Genomic DNA, 25,606 nt, shown 5'->3' with positions numbered 1-25,606 from the left:
TCAAGGTCACAGGGACACTGAGGCTGTGGGCGAGGGGCACGCCACAATGGCCGTGGTTCTGGGGACAGGTGGGAAGGCCAGCCGGGACTCCCAGAGGCCTCCTGAGAGCAAGAGGCTTCACTCAGAGGGGAGGAAGGGGAGAGAAGTGTGAGTGCAGCTCCCTCTCAGTCCTGGAGGCTAGGAGTCCAGGGTCAAATGCCAGGTGCTCAGTTTCTTGTCTTGTAGACGGGCTGCTCAGGGGTCCTCACAGGGCAGGGGCGGGGGTGGGGGGGTGTCTGACTCTTCTTACAAAGGCCTGAATCCCAGCACGAGCCCCCCCACCCCCCATGACCTCAGCTAAACCCAACCCCCTCCCAAAGGCTGCAGCTCCAAGTACCATCACATGAGGGTTAGGGCTTCATCACGAGGATTTGGGTGGGAGGAGGGGAGCACACATTCGGTCCGGAGCAGAATGGGGATACGTTCATCTGTCCCAAGTTCCTGACACATCCATTTATAAAACTGACCAGTATCACACAGCAAACACTGCGATGGGTGGAATAGGCCCAGGGGTGACCTTGGCCTCCAGGGAGCCCCCAGAGCAGGCCTGTGCAAAGGAACTGACACTTAGAACACGGCCCACACACACGGGCCAGGCCATGAGTTCATAACGTGAGTGGATGGACCACCGACTAAAACAGGAATGTGAAGAGAGAGCGTCTCCTAACCTTGTACTCAAAATGCCCGGGGTACAGTCCAAAATCACTCGGCCGAGCGCCAAGAACACCCCAGCACAAGTCAGAAGGATAACGGCAGACAGACGTGAATGATCTGACAAGGTGGTCAAGCGTTGCACCAGCGCTCCAAGCGATTGCCTGCTCTCCTTAAGCAAACTTGAAAAATAAAAAAGAATCCCTGCGCCGCGCTCTGCAGCCTACCTCACTCAGCCACCGGGACCACCGGTTCGGACCATAAGGTCAAGCTTACAACGATCGCCTTTGGCTGTAATTGTGCTGGGAGGGCTTTGCCCTCCAAGCTGGGACTTGCACGTGGCTTTGCCACCAGAGGACAGTGCCCTCTCAATAGTCCGAGGCCTGAACCTGTCCAAACACTGTAGCCGCTCTCCACAAATCTCAGCAAAGAAATGGAAGTTATAAAGGAAAGCCCAATGGAAATTTTAGAAAGGAAAGATACACTAACCAAAGTAAACCCACCACAAAAGCTGGGTGAGCTCAAAGTGGGGCATGCAGAGAGCAGCACCAGTAAGCTGCACAGTTAAAAAATTTCTCAATTTGAACAAAGAGAAAACAGCTTTCTTTTCATTTGTTGATTGATTTGAAAGAGGGAGGGAGGGAGAGACTTATTTGTTGTTCCGCTCATTTATGCTTTAATTCGTTGATTTTTGTATGTGTCCTAACCAGGTTCAAACCAACAACCCTGGCATATCAGGACAACGCTCTCATCAACGGAGCTACCCGGCCAGGGCAATAGTTCTGTTTTTAAAGAAGAAACAGTCTCCAATCTATGGAAGGGTCTCCAAGATAAAGCAGCTCCTGAGTTGGAGGCCAGCTTTGAGAGAAACGGGCAAAGGTGGGATAAGACAGGGCGGGGCCAGGAAGACCCAGGGCCCACGTCCAGGCTGAGGCCGAATGTGAAGCAGAAACCTTGGCTGCCTCGGCGCCCGGAGCAGCCCAGGGTCTGGAACAGCAACTGTAACGTGAGACACAGAGCGTATGTCGGATGAAGAGAGGGTTTGCTTATGGCACAAGCACTTTGCTTTATGAGGAATTCCCAGATAATGCCCCACACAAAGCAGGGCCGGGGCAGTAAACATCCCTCGAGGCTTGGTCCTCCTCGCTTAGCAGAGGGCCTGCCCAGCTTGGCTGAGTTAGTCAACACGCACAGACTGATGTCAGCTGCTGGGCATCAGGGTCTCCGTTTCACAAGGCCACTTCCCGACCAGGAGGCTTTCAGGGTTTCCTAATTGTCCAAATGTTTCCATTTGGCCTCTAAAATGAAGGGTGCAACAGGTGTGGAGCTTCTGGAACCTTCCCACTGTGCCCGTGCCAGGCCTGAGCCCACCTCCGGGTGTGCAGCTTCTCTGCTTGTAGTTTCCCTTAATGAACATAATTGTACAGCCCGGCAGGCAGGCCTCGCCTCAGTGCTTGAGTGTCGACCTGTAAACAGGAGGTCACAGTTCTGTTCCTGGCCAGGGCACAGGCCTGGGTGGCAGGCTCAATCCCCAGTGTGGGGCGTGCAGGAGGCAGCTGATCAATGACTCTCATCGATGTTTCTCTCCCTTATTCTCTCTTAAATCAATAAAAATACATTTAAAAAAACATAATTGTGGGTTTATACGCTGAGTGGTGTTAGTGGTCATGACCCTCCCAGCCCCAAGGGCTGCCTTGGAGGACAGTGCCCAAGGCTTGTAAGGACTTGAGTCGGGAAGAGGGAAGGATGCAGAACTGAGGGGAGTAAAGCCCGCAGAGTAGAGAGAATTGTCTCTGCAAAGACTCGCACAGGAAGTAGAATTCACTCCTTTGATTCATCGATGTCATTCCGCTGCCTCACCTGGCGGTTAATGCAGCCAGCAGCCAGCGCGGACAGGACCTGCAGCCACAGATCTGCAGTGAGGACCTCAGCCACATCCCCCGGGGCCTGGATGCAGCCAGCTGAACAAATTCTGTCACCCACCAGCGGTTTCTGCCTGAGGAAGCCAGGCGGCTCTCTGCCCCAGGGATTAACCCAGGTGTGGCAGGCGTACCAGCAACTGCAGACTCCAGCTTGGCCGGCAGGAGGGGGTCTGGGGGCAGTGATCATCCTCAACAGCCCTGGCCAGCAAGCTGAGGCTGCCCTGATGTTGGCCAGGGCCCAGGTGTGTCACTGTTCACTTGGTCTGAACAAGCTTCCAAAGAACATGGCATCCATGAAAGAGGAAAATAAAAGAAGGAAAAGACAGTTGAAGGACTGAGGAAGAAATCACTAAGAAATTGTTTTAAAAAACAATATGAAGCCGAAACCGGTTTGGCTCAGTGGATAGAGCGTCAGCCTGCGGACTGAAGGGTCCCAGGTTCGATTCCGGTCGGGGGCATGTGCCTGGGCTGCGGGCACGTCCCCAGTGGGAGATGTGCAGGAGGCAGCTGATCGGTGTTTCTCTCTCATCGATGTTTCTAACTCTCTATCTCTCTCCCTTCCTCTCTGTAAAATATCAATAAGATATCTTTAAAAAAAACCAAAAAACAATATGAAGTGATATGAAAAAATAGCAAAGTTTCAAAACATGAGAACTGAAATGCACAAATATGTCAATATATACTGTATATGAGGCCCCTAGAACCGTAAGAAATGCAAAAATTCACTGTTAATAACTCATTCTCGAATTGCTCCCATGAAAACTCAAGTCGCCCCCTGTGGGCCTGGGCCCCCTTGGGAACCACTGGTCTAAGTCCTTCTCACAAGCAGAGACGCCTCCAGGCGGGATTCGACTTTTACCGGCTTTTCTGGTTACAAAGGGCTGCGGGTGTCTGCCGGGTCCTGAAAGGACTGTGTCCCCTGCCGGGCGCCCCGGGAGCCGGCCCGCGACTGCACCCTGGCCGTGGGGTGTCAAGTAGAGGTCACGCTTCTCCTGACGCGAGGGAGGCTCCCACGGGGGAGTCCCGGTAGGACAGTGGAGTGGGAGCCTGTGCCCTGGGAGCCCAGCCCGTGGTGGCTGTAAGCAGCACAGAAGGCTGGGTGGGGGGACCACCGCGCACCCCGGGGCGCAGGCGTGGGGAGGCCGCCCGCAGCTGTGCAGCACCCTCCCGCTCAGGCAGGAAGCCCCAGCCTTTAAAACGACACGCGTGGGGAGGCCGCCCGCCCGCGTGGGGACGGGCACACACAGACCGGGGTTGCAGGACGCGGACCCGCTGCAAGGGCGACCCCTGGCGGTTAAGCACGCTCGGCGCACCCACTGGGCGCCACTTACTGGTCCGTAACCTGGCGCTGGTGGCAACGGGAGGCGGCGACCCTCATCCCTCCCGGCTCCGTGTCTCTTCTCAGCCCAAATCCAGGCCCTCGCGGGGCGGGCAGGCCCCTGCGGCGCCCAGAAAGCGGCCCGTGGGCGCCCCTCCCCTCCCGGGCCCAGCAGTCCCGTTTGGGATCCATCCTGAACTTTACCTCCTCATGATCCCTGCTCACAGGAGAGACCTCAGCCTGGAGGGGCGGCGGGTGGGACCAGAAAGATGGAGGGCGCGGTGGGCGACCCTGAGACCCCGGGGTCCCTGGGAGCCGACTCCGCAGCGGACACCAGTGCTGTCCCTGCAGCGGCCACGCGGTCACACCGGCTCCCTGCCGGCCACCATCTCACCGGCCTCCCCGAGGCACCCACGCGGCAGCCAGCACCTGGCTCTGGGCGTCTCTTCAGTGAACGGGCACTGACCTCCGTGGTCAGTTTCCATCTCAGGCAAAGGCCCTGCCTGCCTCACGTTCCGTTGAAGGTCTGATGCCGCCCTGGCTGCCCCCGACTCTCCTGAGGCCGAGAGGTCAGTTCAGCGGGTTCTGGGCAAGGCCCGCGAGGCGAGTGGGAGGTCCTGGGGAATCTGCGCTCCTCCAGGGCCCTGTCCCGAGGTGGCAGGAGGCAGAGGGGCTGGGAGGTGCAGGGCTCTTCCCTGATCCAGGCGGAGAACTAGCTGGGAGAGGGTGTGCATACTGGTCAGTGCCCTGGTCCTGGGAAAGCGTGAATGCCCACAGCACTCTGGGTAGCCTCACTCTTCATCAGTTTGGCCCCCTTCCCGGGACCTCCGTGGGGACCCACTGGGGCTTCTGGCGAGAGCAGAGCCCAAGACCCTTCGTTGGGTGACACCAGTTTGACGGCCGCCCTCCCTTCCTCCGTAGGCGGCAGCGCAGGGGGGCCCTGGGTCTCTCCCCCGCTGCCCCGCATCATCTGAGTGTCTGTGGGTGCCCCCAGCCACCTCCCCCGCAGCCACCTCCCCAGCCACAGGCTCCCGGTGGGGATTCAGCCTTGGGCTCAGGAGGGCTGGGCTTCCTCAGAGCGGCCACTTGCTTCCGACCAGGGTAGGCCGCAGGGTAGGCCCGGCAGCTGACAAACCTGCCCTCTCCCCAGGCTTCACCTGGAGCAGGCGGGAAGGAGACAGGTCCCAGGGGACCACTCGTGGGAACAAGGCTGGTAGACAGAGGGGTCACCCGGAGCCTCCACCCAGGAGTGAGGAAACCGGCGACACAGACAGTGACGTGAGAACCTCAGGTACAGCCCAGGCTTTCAGAAGGACTCCAGCAAGACAGAGAAAGGCCCTTTACAATCAAGTCCATTTTACAGATGGCAACATTGAGGCTCAAGGACTTGGAAGCAAGGCTCAGGCAAGGAGAAGCCAGTGGCTCCTCCCCCGCAGCCTGCAAGCCACTGCAGGTCAAGGTCACTGGAGACTGGTCTAGTGGCAGAGGAAGGGAGACCACAGCTCTGGGGCCACCTGTCACCCTCTCCCGCATCCCAGTCGGGGGGGGGGGGGGGCGCTGCAGCAGCATCTCCCTGTGAGAATCTCATCTCCTCCAAGAGCACCACCTACAGGGCCCATCCTGCCCTCTGCCCTGGGCCACGCGGGCCAGGCTGGGCCTGCTCGCAGCCCAGGAGTCCACGCGGCCTGTTCAGCGCTACGCCTGGTCCAGGGGAGGCCGAGCTACCAGGGCTCCCTGGAGTCCCGGCAGGTGGGCAGTCGATGCGTGTCGTCCGTCCCTCTGGATGTGCTGGTAACAGGACTGGAGGGAGAGGGGAGGGTGAGGCTGCTGTCCTGCCCACTCCCAGCCATTGCAGTTTCGGGCGGTTACCAGGTGCACCCCCCGCCCGGGCCTGCACCACCGTCTCCACTTGGGCCCTCACCACAGGCCGCAAGGAAATGGGACCCCCTCCCCATGTGCTCGGACTGCAGTCTGGACCACACTCGGGCCCTGGGGTGCTCGGGCTAGAATGCACTTGGCCGCCCCCAGCCCCTTTTCACAAGGGCAGGTCCAGGGCTCTGCGAGGGTCCCTCTAGGGAGGCACATGTGTTGTGGGAGTGAGCTCACTCCGATGGCGGTGGCGGCTGCAGGGAGGGGTCTGCCCCAGTGGCCAGGGCATCTCTGTCCCTCACCTCGAGGGCCGTGAGCAGGAAGTCATACCGGCCGCCCGTGTGGTTGGGGTCCATCATGTCCCGGGTCAGGTGGATCTCGGCTCCCAGGTGCTGGATTCTGGAGAACCACCCGCAGTGAGAGGGAGAAAGGGGCCACCGGGGACAGGCCCCAAGCGGCTGGGGGAGCAGCAGGCCTGGGAGGCTGGACACCTGGGCCAGGTCCCTGCTCTGCTCGGACGCCCACAGGACCGGGGTGGCGCCCCGGGACCCGCTTCTCTCTGGGCCTCAGTGTGCTGTCGGCACTAAGATACTAAGAAAAGCAGTGACGTTCACAGACTGCTGTTCAGAGTGTTGGGGAGGGTGGCGGGGGGGAGGAGGGGGACCCGCTCCGCAGGCGGCTCACCGGGCGCGCGACACCACGTAGATGAGCAGCGGCAGCAGGTCATCCATGGGCAGCTTGTGCTCCTGGCCCAGCGCCTGGGACACCGTGGCCTCGATCTCTTCGTATGTCCTCTCCAGCGCCTCCTGCTTCTCCCGGGGGTCCACTGTGGTGCTGCAGATCAAGGCCCCGGTTCAGTTCCAACGGGGGCCCACCACGCCCGCCTCCCCACACCCTGCCCAGGGCCCAGACTCACATGATCTTCTGCAGACACTCGGTGGCAGACACCAGGGAGTGTCTCTGTGGGGCGGGGGGAGCAGCTGGTGAGGCCCAGTCCCCCAGCTCTGTCGCATCCCCTCCCTGGCCACCCACCCATCCCCATCAGTGGCTTCAGCACAGCCCTGCCCAGAGAGTTGAGGGCATGGGACAGCTCTGCTGTGAGCCTCAACTTAGCTGTAAAATGGGGAAAATGGTTGGCAGGAGGTTGGGAGGATCAAAATGGATAATGAAGATAATAATCGTAACAGCCTGGGCCGCTGGCTGTGCCCAGTTCCGATGGCCTATGTCAGTGGCTCTCAACCCCAATTCCTGATCCTCCCCATGTTTCCGACCGTAGGTCTGGGGGCCCAAGAATCTGCTTTTCTAACAGGTGCTCAGAGGCTGCTGCTGCCTGGGGAGGGCCAGCCCACTTCCCCCGCAGCCAGTACTGCAGCAGATGAGGAAATGGAGGCACAGAGATCAGACGCTGGGCCCACGGCAACAGAACCATGAAAAGGTGGAGCCTGGGTCCGAGCCTGGTCACTGTGGGCCATCAGCTGCACCCTCACCCCCAGGAAAGTCAGAACCACCGGGGAAGCCTGGCGTCCCCTCCTCACCCCCTCGGCCCCTCCTCGGCCTCTGCAGCCTCTGACCAGCAGCCTGAGGCAGAAGCTGGGAAGCTGGCACAAACCTGGGGTTAAGCTCGGGGTGCAGGCCCCCCTCCCTGGGCATGTACAAGGCCTGCTCTCTCACCTGATTGCTCGTCAGCGTGAGGTCCTCGCGGGGCCACAGGTGCCTGAAATTTAAAAAACGCAACAGGACGCTTTGCCAAGAGGAGGGGGCAGGGTCTGCGGTCAGAGGGCAAATTCCCTGTGTCCCCAGCAGGGCCGAGTGCAGACACGGGCCCACATGGCAGCCCCGAGCGCGTGTGTGCAGCCCAGGGCAGGGAGAGGCTGAGGGATTCCTGGAGAAGGGAGACCTCCCTCCGGCCCAGCATGAAGGCGACTTGGCAGCTGGAGGGTGTGGGAGAGACGCCTGGGAAGCCAGCGGCACCTGGTCTCCGGGCTGGTGACTGGTCAGATGCAGGAAATACTCCCCAAGATGGAGGGGAGACGGGGTTTGGGGGGAGCACCCTCCCTGAGTGACAAAGACCAGGCGTGGGAGCGGCGTCCGTGCCCTCACCCCTCCGAGGACCCGTGGCCGGGAGGGATGCTGAGGAGAAAGGTGTTGTGGGTGGAGGGGGGCCCTGCTCTGCCCTGGAAGGTGCTCCGTTTCCCCTTGAGGATCTCCCCTCCCCCACTCTCAGTCCAAGAGCCAGGAGCAGGCGCGCTTGCCCAGCCCCAGTGTAGACCCCGAGGTGGCCCTGGCCACTCTGGGCACAGCCAGCCTTCGGGGAGCACTCAGGCCCAGGCCAAGCCAGTGAGGGACTCGGGGGGCTCTGCGGGAGCTGCTGGGCAGGGGAGACAGTGAGGGGACTGAGCTGGGAGAGGTTAAACCTGAGGGGCTGAAGCCATACTCGTCACCATAAGGGGGAGCCAGAGACAGACCAACACAGAGATGCAGATTCCCTGAGCTGAGCACCTAGATCCAGCCACACCTGAGTCAGACGCGCCCCTAACCTTGACCTTGATGGACACTCGGCCAATTAATGCCCCGTTTCTCCTGACGACAACGTGCGGGTGTACCCTCCGCTGGGAGGCTGCACATCCTTACTTCTGCACATCCAGGTGCTCCAGAAGCTGGGTGTCGGGGAAGAGGCTCAGGCTGGCGATGCCCTGGCTGTAGAGACTGTCCTCTCTCTCGTGAAGCAGCAGGTAGAGCGTGAAGAGCTCCGAGTAGAAGCTGGGCAGCATGAGAGGCAGCACCAGTCCGTGCACCTGCCGGGTCCTGAGTGACAGTGACCAGGACAGTGTGGGGTCAGCAGGAGGGTCTGGTGCTGGTCACTACTTGAGCTGCCCTCCAACGAGCCCCTCCTGCTCCTGGTCCCACAACAGTGTCCCCGCCCCCAGCCTCCCCCGTCCCGAGGAAGCCCTCCGCCAGCCTGTGCTCGGCCCGCACAGCAATGGCTCTGCCGCCGGCCGCTCCGTGTGCCTGGAGAGCCTGCGCGGCAAGTGGAGCAGGATTTTAATCCCATTTCACCGAAAGCCAACCGGGGCCCCGAGTGGACAGCGACTGGCAGCAAAGCCTCGGCAGCCCTTCCAGGACAGTCCTTCCTGCCTCCAGTGCTCTGTGCTTCCTGGGGCTCCAGGGGAAGTCCCCCCTAACGCTAACCCCGCTCCCAGGCCTCCTGCAATGCAGTGGCGCGGGGCCTCTCCGATCAGCATCTCTAGGCCTGGACTCTGACGGCAAACTGTGCAGTTTGATCTCGGGGTCTGGGGGGGACAGACTTAATGACCCACGTAACTTGCTGTGTGACCGCAGACTCGGCCCCTGCCAGGACTCAGTTTCCCCATCTGTGCACAGGTAGGAGGGCACCTGGGTTGCCACCCACCTCTGAGAGATGGGGCTGGATTAACACACATTCGGACAGAGAGATAGTTGGGGCACTGCCCCTCCCTGGAACCGAGGTCGTGGGTCATCGCTCTGCTCATGGAACACATCATGGGTCCTTCTGACCCCTGAAAGCTCTATGAACAACGCTTGGTCCGAGCCTTCACTCCCAACACTTCCCCAGAATCATCCCTTTCCCCGAGGGGCCCGGGAGCCAAGGTGTGAGGCCTCCCTAGACCCCAAACCTGACTGGCCCGGGGAGAGGACCCACAGACCCCACGGGGGCCTGGGAAGCCACCTGGTCTCCACGTCTTCCTCCTCCTCTGGGGCCTCGCCCTTGCGCTGTAAGGCAACCTGCAGCAGACCCCTGCAAGCCAACGAGAAAGGGACAGTGTGGCCGCCACCTCCCACAGAACCAGAGCTCCCCCTCCGTCACCAAGGGCGGCGGCTCCACCCCAGACCTGGGCACACAGCCTCCCAAACCTCAGGGGTGAGGGGCCAGCCGAGTCCTGGCCCCTCTGTGATGATTCTCGGGGTGCAGCTCAGCCGGGACTGGAAAGGGGGCCTGAGTCCAGGGCTTAGCCTTCAGTGGGGTCAGAGTTCCCCTGGCGTCAGGGGTCAGCCCAGGGCCTGATCGGGCCTGGCTATCATCACTCACCCTCTGCTCCCCAGCTGCACACTGACCAGCCCACCCCCTGGTTCCTTCTCCACCCAGACCTGAGGGGGAAGCACATTCCCGCCCTGGCTCCAGGCACAGCCGATGCGCAGAAAGGGCTGAGCCCCTCCCCTGGGCCACAGGCAGTGGCTGCCCACGTGTGCCACGGGCTCACCTGTAGGCGGCCCAGAGCTCCTGGGCATGCTGCTTCACCTCCTCCAGGGCCAGCCCCTGCAGGTGCTTGTTGGCCCCGAAGCCTGCGTACGTGGCCTGGAAGGTCAGCATCAGCGTCCGGAGCAGCTTCCCCAGGGGGTGCAGCGAGCTGCTCAGGGCCTGCCAGTGCGTAGCAACAGAGATGCTCAGGGCGGGGCCTGGAGCCCAGCGGGCCCGACGAGACCCCCGAGACTGCGCCCAGTGCATCCCTGGGAACACTGAGGCCCTCTGAGGAGAAGGGGCCCACACCTGGCCCCTCGGTCGGCACCAGGGGCCGTGAGAAGGTCCCCCAGCCCCCGAGCCTCACCTTCCGGAGACACTGCTGCAGGGCCTCGGGCTCCCGGTGCTGTGCCACCTCCTCCAGGATGTCTTCCATTCTGCCCACACTGTCGTCCAGCGGGGTCCTGGGCACCGTGCACACGTCCTCAGCCACACCCAGCCCAGGTCCACCCCCTCCAGGAAGCCTTCTGGGTGTCCCCATGGGTGCCTGGGCACACGCACCGGGCTCACCTCTCACAGCACAGGTACTCCTGGGACTCGCGCAGCTCCTGCAGGCTCTGCACATGGAAGCCCAGCAGCGCCTCCTGCAGGTCCCCAGGGCAGCCGGCACGCACGAAGTCCCAGAAGGGGCCGTAAACACCCCGCCAGCGGCTCTCCACAGGGAAGGCGCCCAGGCCCAGCTGCCTGCGGTGAAGGCGTGGGAGTGCAGGGGGAGAAATGGGGCTGTGTTGGGCAGGACCCTGTCCAGGCCCCTGGAGAGTGGGGATAGCCAGCCTGGCCGAGTAAGGCCGCACACTGACCAGCCCACCCCCTGGTTCCTTCTCCACCAGGTCTAAGGAGGAAGCACCCCCTGCCCTGGCTCCAGCAAGTTTCCTTCTTCACCTTGGCTGCTGGGGAACTCAGCTCACGACTGCTCAACCATAACTGTAAGGCCCGTCTGCATCTCCCTTTCTTTCCAGCTCAACTCACACTTTTGTTTTCTATTTTATTCTTGTTTTTGTTTGTTTTGCTTTATACACTGTTTTGTATTCTTCCTAGAAAAATAGCAAGGTCTAAGCAAAGCCTGCGTGTAATATTTTCCTCCAGTTTTGTGGCACATGGAGTCATCGCCACGTGGTCCTTGATTCCAAGTCTCTGATTTAAGGGCTGTGTGCCCTGAGCTCTGTGATGAGACCTGTGCCCCTGGGGTGGAAACAGACACAGACACCCCATAGGCTCCGAAAGCTGGGCCAGATGGCGAGGCTCTCACCTCTTGCAGGTGCTGCTTGGGTCGGGCGGGAGGGTCGCCATGTCCAGCACGCCCTGGGTGTACAGTCCCCTCTGAGCCCCGCTGCCAAAGGAGCCCTCCAGGGTGAAGCCATAGGAGGTGAGCTTGCCCTGGAAGCCGGAGAGGGAAGCAGGGATGTCTGTCCACTGTCTGTCTGTCCAGGTGCCCTTCCATCCAATCACAACAGGCCTCGTGCCTGTCCATCCTGTGTGGCCTTCCCTCCACCCATTTCATCTGCCACCCAAGGGGCTCACGGTCCTCCACCCCCAGCAGCTCCCCCACCCAGGGCTGTGCCCTTCCCCCAGGGTCACCTCTGACGGGAACTGGGGAAGAGGGACTCAGCTCGGGGAGCACCACCACTGTGGGTGGGGGGTGGGGTGGGGTGGGGGGTGCAGCAAGCCCAGAGGAGGGCAGGGCTCGGGGAGGGAGGGTGTGGGGCTCCGGGGAGGGGCAATGCGCTGCTGCCTGGGCTGTTCCGTTCCTAGCACTCCTGTGCGGCCACAACAAAATCAAAACAGCCCCACTCTTCAAAGGGCCCCTCAGGACACCACTGCCTCTGCTGGGTCAGCTGGGGCAGGAAGACCCCAGGGCACCTGCCCGAGGCACTGGTGATATCGGTGGAGGGTGGATCCCAACGAGGAGACAGGCAGAGGACGCAGCCAGGAGGCCCCAGCATGGGCCCACCCTCCCTTTCCACCCTCCCTCCTCGACTCCCACCAGGATCACACCACACCCCGCAGCAGGAGGGTCCTGGTAACGCCAGCGGATGGGAGAGGCCCTTCCCTGCCTTCTCCACCCACTGCCTCCACTGCCTGGGTCCCAGGGGGAGGTTCAGACTCCAGTCCTGGCCTTGGCAGGGAGGGGAGTTGGCTCTCACCTTCCCCAGGAGGGTCAGGTCCCTAGTGAAGGTGCCCTCATACAAAGAGTCGTCTTCAGAGAGGAGGGTCCCTGGGCCCTGGGGAGGGAAGCCAGCAAGAGGGTCAGGGTCAGAAGGGCCAGGAGACATGGGGAGGGGGGAGTAGGAAAGGGGAGTGGCATTGACTCGTGGGGAGCAGGGTCCTGACCCTATCACACCTCCAGGACTGTGCTGGGTGGGATGCCAGCCCTCGGCCAGCTGTGCACCGCACATGAGCCCCTGGACCTCATCCCGGTCACCCTGGACACCACCCTGGGCTGGCTCCTCCTCCCGGGGCCTCTCTCAGGAAGCCTCCTGGGGAGCCCCCCTCCGCCCCCTGGCTCAGGAAGTTCTATGCTTCTCCTGAACCACCCCACTTCCTGCCACTGACTCAGGAGGGGACAGCGGAACGGATCCCGGGGAGCCTGCAGCCAAGTGGGACACTATTTCTGTTCCTATTTCTGCATCTAGTTTATGCGCCCACCCTCGTCTTTCCCTCCTTCAATCCTCTCCAGAACAAGGTGCAGCGTGAACAAACACAACAGCAACAACGCCTGGGGCCCAGGGGTGCTGGCGGGGTGGGAGCCGGCGGGGTGGGTGCTGGCGGGGTGGGTGCTGGCGGGGTGGGACCTGGCGAGGTGGGAGCTGGCGGGGTGGGTGCTGGCGGGGTGGGAGCTGGCGGGGTGGGTGCTGGCGGGTGGGAGCTGGCGGGGTGGGAGCTGGCGGGGTGGGAGCTGGCGGGGTGGGAGCTGGCGCGAGGTGCCCGGCTCAGGGACTCGGGTCTGAGTCTCAGCCCTGCCACTCAGTGGATGCAACAGTGGGCAGTTCTCCGACGTCCCTGAGCCTCACGTGAGTCATCCCTACACGAGGGACAATGATGGGGCCACCGGGGGGGTCCCACGAGATTGTGCTGGGAGCCGAGTCCAGAGCTGGGAGTCCGGTTAGGGGCCCACGGATGTTGGCATCGCCGTGGCCCCGCCCTTCACACTTCCTGCTTTTCTGAGCCTTTGCCACAAGCAGGTGGGGAAACCGAGGCCGGGAGGGCCAGGGACTCGGCCAAGGCCAGGGGCGGGGGTGCAGGACTGGAATCCTGCCCAGCACCCAGGAACCCAGCTTCCCGCCTCACCCACCCCCGACCACCTCAGCTGGGCCTCAGGTCCCGGAGCAGGGGCTGCACTCAGCCCCAGTGCAGAGAGAAGGGAGCTCAGGACACAGGACACCCGGGGGTCACTCCACTCACCACCATCTTGTCTGCCTGGAAGGTCCCCTGGTAGCAGACGCCTGCCTGGGTGACAATGAGCCCCGGGCCATGGCGCTGGTCCGCCTGCCACATGCCAATGTAGCGCTCACCCCTGGGGAGGAGGGAGGTGGCCAGAGTTGAATGAGACTCGTTCCCATGTACCTTCTGTGTGTTCTGGTGTGTGTCTGTAGGGGGTGATCACCGGGGTGGGGGGGCGGGGTGGAGGCAGATGAGCAATGACATCACCTGAATCCATTCAACTCAGACAGGTGAAGTCAGAACCCCCAAGAGGGTGGAGGAAGGAGAGAGCCTGCCTGGGGGAGGGCATCTGGGCAGGCTTCCCGGGGGAGGCGGCAGGCAGGGCAGATGGAGTGGGTGCCATTCAGGCATGTGCAGGGCCATGGAGGGAGGGGGTGCACTGGATATACAGGATGGTCAGTGTCCATTAGGTGGAGGGGCACACGGCATCACCGCGGGAACAAGGTCAAAGGCGAAGCCTCAAATGCCCGGCTGGGGACCCTGAGCCTGGTGTCAGCCCAGAGAGCCCGGAGGGGCCGCGACCCTCACATGGGGCCAGAGCTCCTTCCAGACAGCACGAGGGGCCAGAGTAGCTTCCGGAGCCGGAGACAGCCAAGGGGGGGGAGGGAGGGAGGACTGGAGATTCGGGATAAACAGAACGGACCTCCCATGACAGGAAGCCTGTGGCTGAGGCTGTGTGGTCCGTGAGGGTTTTCTCTGCCCCCTCCCCCCGCATCCTGGGGAGACCGCGGGGCATGCACCTGTCGCCGTCCTCCTGGATCCCGTAGCCGCTCCTCTGGCCCCTCTCCCAGTGGCCCGTGTACTTGCAGGGATGAGGGGCCTGCGGGGTACTCTCGAGGACCCCAAAACCGTGTCGCAGGCCCGCCTGGAAGTAGCCCTTGTACACCTCGTCAGTGCCATACCTGCAGAGAGCACAGCGGGTGGTCCCGCCTCCCAGAGCTCGGCCCAGGGGCGTCCCTGGACCGGGAGCCCACCCGCCTCGGGCCCAGGTCACTTACTCACAGATGCCGTAGCCACACATGCTGCCTTCCCGCCAGTGGCACTTGTAACAGTCGAACTTGTCCTCAGAGGCCTGGGGCACCAGGCAGATGCCAAAGCTGTCAGTGTGGGTGGGCGGAGGGAGTTGGCACAGGGCCGCCCTGACCCAAAACCCCCTTCATACCCTCCAGGCCACCCAGGAGTGGCCTTGCCGCCAGGGCTTTCTCAGACGATGGGGAGTCTCACAGGTGCTCAGCCACCTCCTTCCCGGGGCCCCTCTCAGGACACCCCCACCCGCCCCATGCACCCTGGGAGCACCTCTGGCCCCAGGCCACTCCCCCACGGTGCCCGCTGCAGGGCCTCGGCTTCCCTTTTGTACAAAGACAGGAGCTGGGCCGTCGGGGTTTGGGAACCCAGGACGGGGTCAGGCTGTGGGCAGGGGCACGAGCCCTTCTCCTGCCCACACACGCTCCCGCATCGGCCCCAGCCTTACCCGTGCTCCAGGCCCTGGCAGAAGCTGCCCACGTGGTTCTGCCCATCTGGCCACTTCAGGGTTCCCCTGGAACACAGGCGAGGCCAGGGCGTCAAACCCAGCAGACCCATCCTCCGTCACACACGGGCGCCCAGCCGGCCCTGCCGCCGGCTCTCAGCGGCCCAGGTTCCCTTCGAACAGGACCCCACCACCCTCCTCTCGAGCTCACGGCCCACAGGCTCTTAAACCTTCTCTACGCCTGCACTCGTGCTCGAGCGTCTGGTAAGGACGGAGGAAGACAGGATGTGTGCAAACACCGCCTCCTCCGCCACACGGTGCTACGATGTGAGGACTGTTCTCCTGCCGTCGGGGACAGAAGGCCACTGCAGGGCGGCCACCGACGTCTGCCCCACGCTCGTGTGTCACCAGCACTGACTTACGGGTCACAGACCTACTACGGGCCAGTCCTGTCCAATGGGGCTTAAGGGAAACTCTGGGGTCAAGCAGAACTGACCAGCTGACCACGGGAACAAGAGCCTTGGGTTCCATCCCGAGGAATGGGGCCCATGTGGGTCCTGCCTGCCCCTCTGCCCCGGGAGCCCATCACTCACTTGCCGTGGGGCCTGCCCCGGCACCACTCGCCCTCGTAGGTGGCCTGGCAGAGCCGACCCTCCGCCAGGAAGGTGTACGCCCCGGAGCGGCAGGTGGGGGTCTCGCAGGACACCAGGCCCGCCCCCAGCACCGGGAAGTCTTTCTTCCCACGCAGGGCCTGGCACACGGCCTGGGTGACCATGTGCCGCCAGACCACCTGATGGGACGGGAAACACAGGACAGGTCGCGTCGCTGGAGGCAGCCCGCTAGGGAGCCTTCTGGGGTCACCCCAGCACGACCCTCCCCACGCCCCCACCTCCAACCCTGTCTACCACTTGGAGGAATCTCCAACCACTCCAAGCTGCGCCCTAGGGCCCTCCTTCCACACCTGAGCTCCCTGTCCGCAGTTCCAGGGCCTGCCCGGGGGTGGGGGCAGGCACCACCACCAGTACTGGCTCCACAGAGAAATACCTGCCTCCATGGCATTCTGATGCTTGACCCCAGGCTGACCCCTGACCTCCTCTGACCCTGACCCCAGAGGCCTGACTCACCCACGGAGCCACAGGTCCCCTGTGCTCTCCCCTCCCTTCCTGTCTCCTTCCCTCACTCCCTCGGCCCCCCCCCCCCCCCCCCCCCCAGTTCACAGTTCACCCACACTCACCAGGTCCTGGGGGCTCCTGGAGCCAAAAAAGAATTCTTCTTCTGGAGTGAGCAGGTGAGCCGCGCACCTAGACGGACGGAGTGGCAAATAGGCCCCGCTCTGTCCCGGGGCTGGGAGGGCCCCCGTCAGAGCCTTGGGGTACAGGCAGGTCATAGGGTAGAAGGAGGGGAGGCGTGGGGTGTCGTTGGAGGAGGCTGCTCACCCGTCCTGCTCAGGATCCACCCACACCAGCTTCAGGTCGAAGGTGTGGACACTGTGACCCTGGAAGACAGGACAGGGTGTCATCCAGAGCCCAGACCAGATGCTCACCTCCTCCTCCGGGGCCCGCGCACCAGCCTGCGCACCAGCCTGCGGGCGGGCCCACTCCGTGTCCCCAGGCTGCTCGTCCCACCAGCCCAGCCGAGACCTCACCACCCCTACCTGTCCCCGCCTCCAGGGGGGCCCCTTCCCAGCCCAGGCCCGGCCCCCCCATCCTGCCCCGTCTCAGCCACCGGAACAGGCTTCTGGAGACGCAGCTCGGCCCCACCAGCCCCTGCGGGACCCTCTCCATGGATCCCGTTGCCTGGGGAGGAGCCTTACTCCCACCTGCTTTTCCCTTTCCCTCTCCCCAACCAGACCCAGGCCCCACGCCCAGACCTTGGTCGGCGTCCCCCACCTGCAGAAGGACGAGGACGTCATCAAAGAGCAGCGCCCGCTCTGCCCGCAGCGGGGTGACCGTCACCGGGACGTCCTGGCTGTCTTGCAAGAGGCGGCGAGCAGGGGTGCAGAGGGCATCCTGGCGAGGGGGGCAGGGCTTGGGCACCCATCCTGGATGCACTAGCCACTCCCCTGCCTGCCTCCACCCCCTACCTCCCCCACCTGCTGGAGGCCCCCAGGACACATGGACACTGGTGGACAGTGACGGACCCGAGGCTTGGGGTCATTCCCTGCCACTCCCAACAGGGCTGCACAATTTCTCTGAAGCATCACTTTGTCCTCTCCAGCTCACCTGGAGCCATGGCCCCACCCAAGCCCCTATCAACTCTCACCTGACCTCCCTCTGGCAACTCTGGCAACTCTTGCCCCCTCACCGCCCCCCCCCCCCCACCTGTTCTCCTGATTCTCTATCCTAGGCCCCAAGCTTAGCACAGGGATTGTGCCCCTGCAGGGACAGTGCGTGCCATGGTCGTTAGGGACATGGGGGTGCAATCTCTTGGTGACATCCCAGGAGAGAGGGTCAGCTCGGCTGGCCATTCTTGCCCAGATCCAGCTCTCGGCCGGGCCCAGGAGGCACTCAGCAAATGGGTGAACATGGCCGACAGAGGGACCTCACAGCCACCTGGTTCAGCCACCAGCCCGCTTCCAAGTGGGGAAGCCACCCACAGGCTCCTGCCCCACGAAGCTCCTTCCCTGACGGCCCTCGGGCCACACCCTCACCCGCAGCCGGCTGCTCAGGGTGAGCCAGAGGGCCTGCGTGGCCTCGGCCTGGTCCAGCGCCTGCTTCATGAAGGAATGGAGGTCCCCAAAGAGGGTGGCCGCGCGCACCACCAGCTCCCGGGCAGGGTGACACTGCAGGGGACAGAGCAGCCAGGCAGGGCCTTTCAGAACCTTCTCTGCCCCCCCCCTCCCCCAGGGCCGCCCGGCTCTGGCCTGCGTCCCAGCCCCAGTGCACCCTTTCTCCCCACAGCTCCGGGGGCGTGGCCGGAGCGCAGGTCTCCCAGGGAAGCAGGACGGACGTTCCAGCCGCCCAGCTGGGCCTGGCCCTGGGCCCTCACACCCAGTCTGTGATTCCTCGTCTGCGCCCTGGGTCTCTGCCAGCTCCGCCAGGGCAGGGCCAAGAACCTCAGATGAGCCCCGGACAAACACATGTCCCTTCACCCCCCTCAGAACAGGGCCACGTCCCCAAAGCCTGGCCAGGTCCTTCTCAAACCAGGGTCCCCGAGTCCCGCAGGTGTCCTGAGCCAGGGCCCTGTGCCTCCCCAGCTCGGCCTCCCCACAGGCCGCAGGCTGGTGAGCGGCCCCCGGCCCCTGCCACTCACCTCCCCGATGGTGTCCCGCAGGCTCAGCAGGAGGAGCGCGTACTTCTGCACGTGATGGGTGAGCGGCTGGCGCAGGGCCTGGACCAGCGCGGTGCCCATCGAGCCCTCGGGACTCACGCCCCACAGGAGCTGCCGCAGGGCCTTCCGCTGGCCCCGCCAGTACCTGCTGAGAGAGGAGGCCCCGCACCGCTGTCACTCCTCCATCCCACGCCCACCACCATCGCCTCCCTGCCCTGGAGAACCCCCGGCTCCCAGCACCTGTCCCAGCCGCCAACCCTCGCCCCGGCCGGTACCCGCAGAGCCTGAGTGGCCCCTGGAGATATGGTGGCAACAGCTCAGCGTTTCAGTGGGTGGTGAGCACAACCATCACCCAGGTAGGCGTGTCCCCTCCCTGCCCCAGGGTCACCCCTGGCTCTGGATCCCTGGCAGCTGCTCGCTAGGTTTGCCTCCCTCTTCCTATAGATCAGTGAGGAGCTGTCAGAGCCAGGAGAGCTCAGGCTGTCATGGGCCCTGACGCTCACTGCTCTGGGGCAGAGCTTCCCCCCACTTCCTTCCCAGATGCCCCACCGGAGGCCACCGCAGCACCAAGCTCACCTCCTCTGCTTCGCTGCCTTCTGAAAGGCCTGCACCACCACACAGCTCGTGTAGGACTCGATGTACCTGCAGACAGGACAGGGCACCCTGCAGGCCCAGCCCCTGCCCTTCTGGGATCCCCAGATCCCACTCTGAGTGGCTGCAGCCCTGAGGGCCTAGACAGTGGCCTGGCTCTAGGCACAGGCGACCTGGGGCCCTGACCATTCTAACTCACCAACGCTTCCTCCCCGGGGAGCCCCCGGCTCAGGCCTGGGGTATCTGAGTCTGCGCAGGACTAGTGCCTGAGCCCACAAAGGCCGACCCTGTGAGCCCACCCCGCTGGGCCCCACCCCAGGCTCAGCCCAGCCCCTTGCCCCAGCGCTGACCCAGGCAGGCATGGGCCCTGACACCGTCCTCGCTGTCTTACTCCATGTGGACCTGCAGCACATGATCGGCTTCCAGCAGCAGCAGCAGGGACTCGAGGCCGATGGCATCCGGGTGGCGCAGCCGCTCCCGCAGCGCGCGCAGGCTCCTCTCCGTCACCTCCCACAGCTGCTGGGCGCACCCGTGCAGTTGCTGCAGGAGCCGCAGGCACTCTCTGCCCTGGGGGTCCGAGGGCTCTGGGGGGCAAACCCACACAGTGAGGGGGGACAGGGAGCTCACAGAGGCCCCGGGGTCACCTGAGGGCCAGCGGCACCCCACAGCCCTGGAGCTGCGGCCAGGGTCCTGCATCCCTGGGGACCTGGGAGAGGATGGGGAGCCCATATGCCCCCTTGAGCTCAGCAGGGGACCAGCAGGCTCATCTTGAGGTGTGACCACAAGTACTTCCTCACCAAACAGGACGGCACCGCTGACCCAGGGGCCCCGGGTACACTAACACCCCTCGGTCTTCCGTAGGGGACTGCAGGTGCGGACACAGCCCTCACGAGGAACGCACCTGCCCCAGATCACTTCACAGTGAGACCCAAGTTGGAGGTGACACCTGCTTCATGTCACGCCCTGAGGGATAGCGAGATGAGAATGCAGCCTGCGCCCTGGAAGGGGTGGCATTTCATCTCTAGGCACAGCTGGGTCTGAACTAGGATGGGGATCACGGTCTGGCCCCTCAGGGTCTCTCTAAGGAGCAGCCAGCTGTTGGGGCCAGGACCCCAGTTCCCTCAAGCTGCAGCTCAGAGGCCCAACCAGGTGAAACTCCTGCCCCCAGGACAGTTCCTGTGTCCCCACCACCCCCCTGGAAAATGGGACACACCAGCCGTGAGCAGCGGCTGGAGAACGCGGTTGCTGATCCGGGCAAGGGTGGCCGAGAAGACTTCCTCCAGCTGCAGCAGGGCCGCCTCCTCGGGGCTGCACATGCCCGTGTGCTGGCTCAGGGCCTGCAAATGGGGCACCGAGTAGAGCAAGAGGTGCGGGCCACAGGGTCCATGCCGGCCCCCTCGGGCGTGCACCAGAAGCAAGCCGGTGACTACCCCCCATTGGAATGGAGCGATGAGCCCAGGTCACCTCGAAGAGAAGTTCCCAGTCTGGCCACTGCCCCCTGCCCCCTCTCGACCTGGCCCTGCTGAAGGGAGCCTGAGGAGCGCGAGGCAGGACCCAGAACTGCAGAGGGAGCAGCCCTGGCCTGCTCCCTCCTGGGCTCAAGGGACACTGAGTGGTGCCGACCCAGCCTTCCCCCCTGGGTCTGGAGAGAAGGACGTGCTGGCAGAGGAGCCACCTAGCCTTCCCAAGGCCATGGCTCAGGATCCCTGCACCCCACAGGGCTGGCGAGCAAGGAGGCGTCTGGGGGCCTCGCGGGGTTCTGCTGGAGCCATGGAGGACAGGCAAGAATACAAAGGCAGAGAGGCCCTGACCGGTCTGGCTCAGTGGATAGAGCGTCGGCCTGCGAACTCAAGGGTCCCAGGTTCAAATCCGGTCAAGGGCATGTACCTTGGTTGCGGGCACATCCCCAGTGGGGAGTGTGCAGGAGGCAGCTGATCAATGTTCCTCTCTCATCGATGTTTCTAACTCTCTATCCCTCTCCCTTCCTCTCTGTAAAAAATCAATAAAATATAAAAAAATTAAAATTAAAAATAAAAAGGCAGAGAGGGCACCGCCCTTCTCGGAAAAAAGAAAAAAAAGAGAAAAAAAGGCAGAGAGGAGGACCAGGCAGGCAGGTGGGGACCAAGAGAGCAAAGGCTCGTGGGCAGGAGGGCCCAGCCCTGCGGGCGGCCGACAGAGCGCCATGGAGGACCTCAGCGGGGAGTGGTGCCCATCAGCCCCGGGAGGTGGACCGGTTGCAGAGGAGATGATGCCAAGCAGTGAGAGGGTGAGGTCAAGGTGGGAGGAGCCAGACACTCCAGGCGCCCGCACCTGGCTTACCCTGCCGATGGGTCCTCCTGGAGGACAGGTGGGCTCGAGCCTTTGCACTACCTGCCCTGGAGTAAGGGGCCCTCCAAGCAGGTGGTGTCAGCTGGGAAGGTGGCCTCCTGCCTGAAGGGAGGGGCAGGAAGGGGCCCGGGCTCAAACCCAGCCCATAGCCAGGCCACAGCCTCCAAGTGGACACAGCCCTCTCTCACCAGACTTGGTGCTTCACCTGGCAAAGGAGGTCATATGCCCAACTCTGCCTCTCCCTGGCGCTGCCACTCCGAGACTCTGGAGTAGCTGACCTGGGGGGAAGGGGGGAAGAGACGTGATTGGGGCAGCTGGTGATGGGCAGGCAGACTCCAGGGGAAAGGAGTCTCATCCCTCCCCCTCCAGCCACAAGGAGCCTACAACCCCCAGGACACCAGTGCTGGGGAGAGCAGGGCGGGTGCCTCAGAATGTGGCCCAGGGCCCAGGCATTCCCGCCCCACCTTTCCTGCTAAGGCTTCAGGAGGGCGAGGCCTTGGGAGGGGGAGGCAGGAAGGGGAAGCAGCTGGAGCCTGGCTTCAGGCTTCTCTCTCAGCCGCCTGCAAGCCCAAGGCCCCCCGGGGGGAGGGGCAGGTGGTTCCAGGTCAGCTCAGGCAGGACCAGGAGAGCCAGACAAGGGGTCAGGGGTGCAACCCATACCTCCAGAAACCGGCGGAATGGAAAGGCCCTGTGTGGGGTGATCTCTGCACCCTCAGCTGGCAGGCAGCTGGGGTCTGAGCTGAGAGGTGGACAGTGGCTAACGGTGGAGGAAGGAGAGTGCAACCAGGATGGGAGGTGCGAACTGGGAACCAGATCAGGGTGAGCGGGTACCTGCAGTAAACAACTCGCCACGGGGAGGTCTTACCCCCCACACTCACCTGGGGGCCAGCAGCCCCACCCACACCAATGCCACACTCAGAAGAGCTCTCTGACCCTCTCGCTCTGCCCGGCTCTCTCTGCAGCTGGGAGCTGCTCCCCTACCCTGGAGCTATGGCTATACCCCAGCTGCTCGGACCCCTGTGGTCCCTGCCCAGCTGGCCATGCCCAGCTCTCCACAGCCTTGCTCCTCTCTGCGCCTGTCACCTCCTCTATGAAATGGGCTCCAACGAGAGCAGAGCTTTTCAAACATTTACTCCTCCCAAAAGGATCAGCAGGCGGACGGGAGTAGCTCTGGGTTTGGGGACCTGGTCCGCAGCCTCCCTCACCTCTCCGACCTGCCTGGGGCCCCCAAGGGGACCTCTAACCCTAGGAAACTGAGTCACGCTGTCAGGAGGAAAGGCCAGGAGGTAAGCCTGGCTGGTGAGGCCGGGGTGGGGAAGGCTGCAGTGGAGGCTGGGGGTCTGGTCTGGTGGGCCCCAGGTTCAGGAGCATGGGCTGCATCCTGGAGGTGATGAGGAGAGTGTAAGGGCAGGGGTGAGGCCAGGCATGAGTAAGTGTGCGTGTGTGTTTGCAGGGGAGGAGGAGGTGCTGAGCTTTAACAAGCAAGGGACCTAGCAGGAGTCCTCCCCTCTCTGACCAACCCCCTCTCTCTGGTCAAGGGCATGGCCCTCGCTCTCCATCCAAGTGTAAGGTTCCTTAGTGGTAGGCTGCACGTGCTGCACATATGGGGAAACTGAGGCCCAGGAAGGAACAGGAGAGCCCAGATACACTGTATGAAGAGCGCATACAGGAGTCAGACCCAGGCTCACCTGAGCCAAGTAGTTCTGAGCAGCCAGGCGGCTCACCTGAGTCAAGTGGTTCCGAGAAGCCGGGCGGCTCACCTGAGGACGCACAGCAAGTTCCCGGCCGGCCCAGCCTCCTACCTCCCCAGGCAGCCTTCGTGCTCAGAAGGGGTGGAGTGAGCGCGGAACTGGCCGGTCCCGGCATGCCCAGGTGAGTCAGCTGCCTGTCCCCGAGTCAGTCTACCCAGCAGCTAGACCTGCTCCCTTCCCTGCATTGCTGGCCTCAGTCCCCGCTGGGTCCCTCTCGGGCAAGGTCACCGAGGCCTCCCCTGCCCTCTCTGGCCCCTCAGCCACACCCTGTCATGGCACCCGTTCTGGTATTTCCCGGTCTGGACAGGCAAGGAAGTGCTGCTGGCTGTGGAGAAGTGTTCCTGGGCCGCCCCGGCGCCCCAGGATCAACCTGCCAGCCCAGTGGGCGGACAGCTAGCGAGGAGCAGCCCATGGGAGGGGGCACTGACCCTCACAGCTGACCCGCAGTCTCCACCCCGCCTCGCCCCCAGCATCCTGGCTCTGCCCCCCACGTCCCCGGTCGGTCCCAAGCTTCTTGTCCTAGAGGCTCCTCCGCTCCCAGCCTGGACACAAACTTCGTAACCTCCCTTCCTCTCCCTGGCCGGGCACACGCAGTCATTGGATTTTCCCAAACATGGGCTCCCGGGCCAACCACCAGGCGCCAGCCCGCGCGGTTCTCACTGTGGGCAACACCCGGCGGCGTCACCTCCTCCAGGCGGCCTCTCCGGCGAGCGGAGGCCCCGGCCAAGCCCCCGGCAATGCGCCCTCGGCCGGCCCGGCGCCAGGAGGGAGGGGGCGGGGACTGTTCCCGAGCCAGTCGGGTGACCACGGGGCAGGGAGCTCAAAGCGGGGTGGGACCTTCGGACAAACTCGGGCCGCAGGTACCCAGAGGCCGGAGAGGGACGGCGACACGGCGGCCCGAGGGGGCGCGGAGGCGAAGGTCCCACCCGGAGCGAGGAGGGCGCGGAGCAGGGGAGCCCGCCAAGGCGCGCACGCCCACCCACCCTTACCTGTGCGCGCGGGTCCGCGCGGGTGAGCGGGAGCGCAGATTCTCGCCGCGGCTGCACGCCTTCCCGCACGCCCCGCCCCTCCCCTCCTCGCCACGCCCCTGAGCCCCGCCCTCTCGCGCCTCGCCACGCCCCTCTGTGCCACGCCACGCCCCCGCGCCGCACCACCTCCCTCGCCACGCCCCCGGGGAGCGAGGGGCGGAGCTGGCCTGGGGGTGGGGCGTGGCGAACGACCGCCCCGCGCCCGAGGTCTCTCCTGAGGTCAGTCTCCCCTCCCTCTGGTGTCCTTCGGGGTCCGAAGGCTCCTGGGAGCCAAAGACGGGGAGGGGAAGGAGGGGTGACTTGACCCTCCCGCTCCACACCAAACTCACTCCAGCCCGGCTCGCCTCGCTTGCCGATCAAGGGCTCGGAGGAGAGCCAGCAGGGGCCACAGCTTCCTCGCCCTGGCAGGGCCTTCCCAGTCCCCACCCTCCCTGCCCCCATTCTGATGTCCTGCCGGCCTGGGGTGCAGCCTCGACCCCCCTGGGCAGGGCGGCACGGCCAGAGCCCCTCTTGCCTGTGACCTTAGGAAGCCCTCCTCCCCCCTCTCCTGGTCTCCAGCGTGAAGCCAGTGGTTGTCTGCGCCAGGGCCTTCGACCTTGGAAAGGATGTCGTAAGCCTAGTCCCAAGGACCTCCCCGAGGGGAGGGACCAAGGTTCCGCCTGTAACAAAGGAACCCACTGTCTGACCGGTACCCCTCGGACCTGACCGCCAGGCTGGTGCCCCATCACTTGCTGTAGCACGCGGTTTCCAGGGGGTGACACGGGGCCACCTCTGCCTCGCACTGCTGAGAACACTTGGGCAGAAGGGCCCGTCCGAGGCAGTGCAAGAGCAGAGCGGCCCACCAACCCCCCACGCAAGTCTGGGGCTGTGGCAGGCACGTCCCATCCTGCCAGGCTAAAGAGAGAGCCTGGTGGAGGGGGTGCGTGGCCAGTTCCAGAGGTTTTAGCAGATGAGCAGGCTCTTGGAGGGTCTGTGGGTCCCCTGACACATGAGAGTGGGCAGGCAAGGGGGTCTTTGGGGCTTGGGAGGAGGGGCTCAGGGCTGGAGAGGGCCTGTGGCCACATGTGGAGAGAGCAAGGTCACCCGGGAGCATGTGGGCTCACCATTTGCGACCAATGGGGAAGGCAGATCCCTAAGCCGAGGATCTGGTCTTGTGCTGGGTGCCTCTGTGGCAGCCCTGACCCTCTCTGGGCCTCAGTTTCCTCAGCTGTGCCTGTAGCTGAGGGAAGGCAGTGCTGCCTGGGCTCAAGCAGGAAGGGAAGGGCCCGTCAGCTTCCTCCCGAGTCCAGACTTCCTGTCCGACCACATCCAAGGGAACTGGAGACTGGGGGTCAGGCTTCCCTCACTGTCCACTCACTGGGTGACCTCATGGGCAATGCCAACTTCAGTTTTATTATCTGCCAGATTGAGCAAGACCTGCGCAGCCTCTCTCTCAGCTCATCCTGAGCTCGGGGCCGGGTGATGTGTAGTGCCCTGGAGAGAGCCCTCTACTGGTCCACCTACCCTCGGCACCTACACCCCAGCCAAGGGCCCTGTCCAATCCCACCCACTCCCACACCCCTGCACACTCGTGCCACACAGACTCATCCAATACAGAACTCACTAGCAGAGCTCCATGTTGCACAAGTCAGGTGGCAGCCCTGCACATGGGCAT

General features: G+C 63.7%; 1 protein-coding gene across 1 annotated transcript; it reads right to left on the bottom strand.

Moving 5' to 3' along the window:
• Positions 1-5,254: 5,254 nt before the first annotated feature.
• On the bottom strand, positions 5,255-23,994 carry ALS2CL (ALS2 C-terminal like). Its single transcript, XM_036333782.1, is given in 28 exon segments — positions 5,255-5,694; positions 5,696-5,730; positions 6,102-6,198; positions 6,484-6,633; positions 6,716-6,759; positions 7,471-7,513; positions 8,431-8,604; positions 9,506-9,574; positions 10,038-10,195; positions 10,383-10,479; positions 10,586-10,759; positions 11,325-11,452; positions 12,220-12,297; positions 13,478-13,589; positions 14,257-14,418; positions 14,515-14,613; positions 14,988-15,053; positions 15,578-15,774; positions 16,219-16,285; positions 16,421-16,479; positions 16,874-16,993; positions 17,635-17,766; positions 18,237-18,402; positions 18,831-18,896; positions 19,237-19,429; positions 20,059-20,182; positions 21,165-21,451; positions 23,914-23,994. Coding segments are annotated over 26 exon segments (2,832 nt in total). The 5' UTR covers positions 20,162-20,182; positions 21,165-21,451; positions 23,914-23,994; the 3' UTR covers positions 5,255-5,651.
• Between the last annotated feature and the right edge of the window lie 1,612 nt (positions 23,995-25,606).

Source organism: Myotis myotis, unplaced genomic scaffold (assembly GCF_014108235.1).
Source record: "Myotis myotis isolate mMyoMyo1 unplaced genomic scaffold, mMyoMyo1.p scaffold_m19_p_13, whole genome shotgun sequence".
Taxonomy (NCBI): domain Eukaryota; kingdom Metazoa; phylum Chordata; class Mammalia; order Chiroptera; family Vespertilionidae; genus Myotis; species Myotis myotis.
Note: the sequence above shows the minus strand (reverse complement) of the source record. Positions and strands in the feature narration are given on the sequence as shown.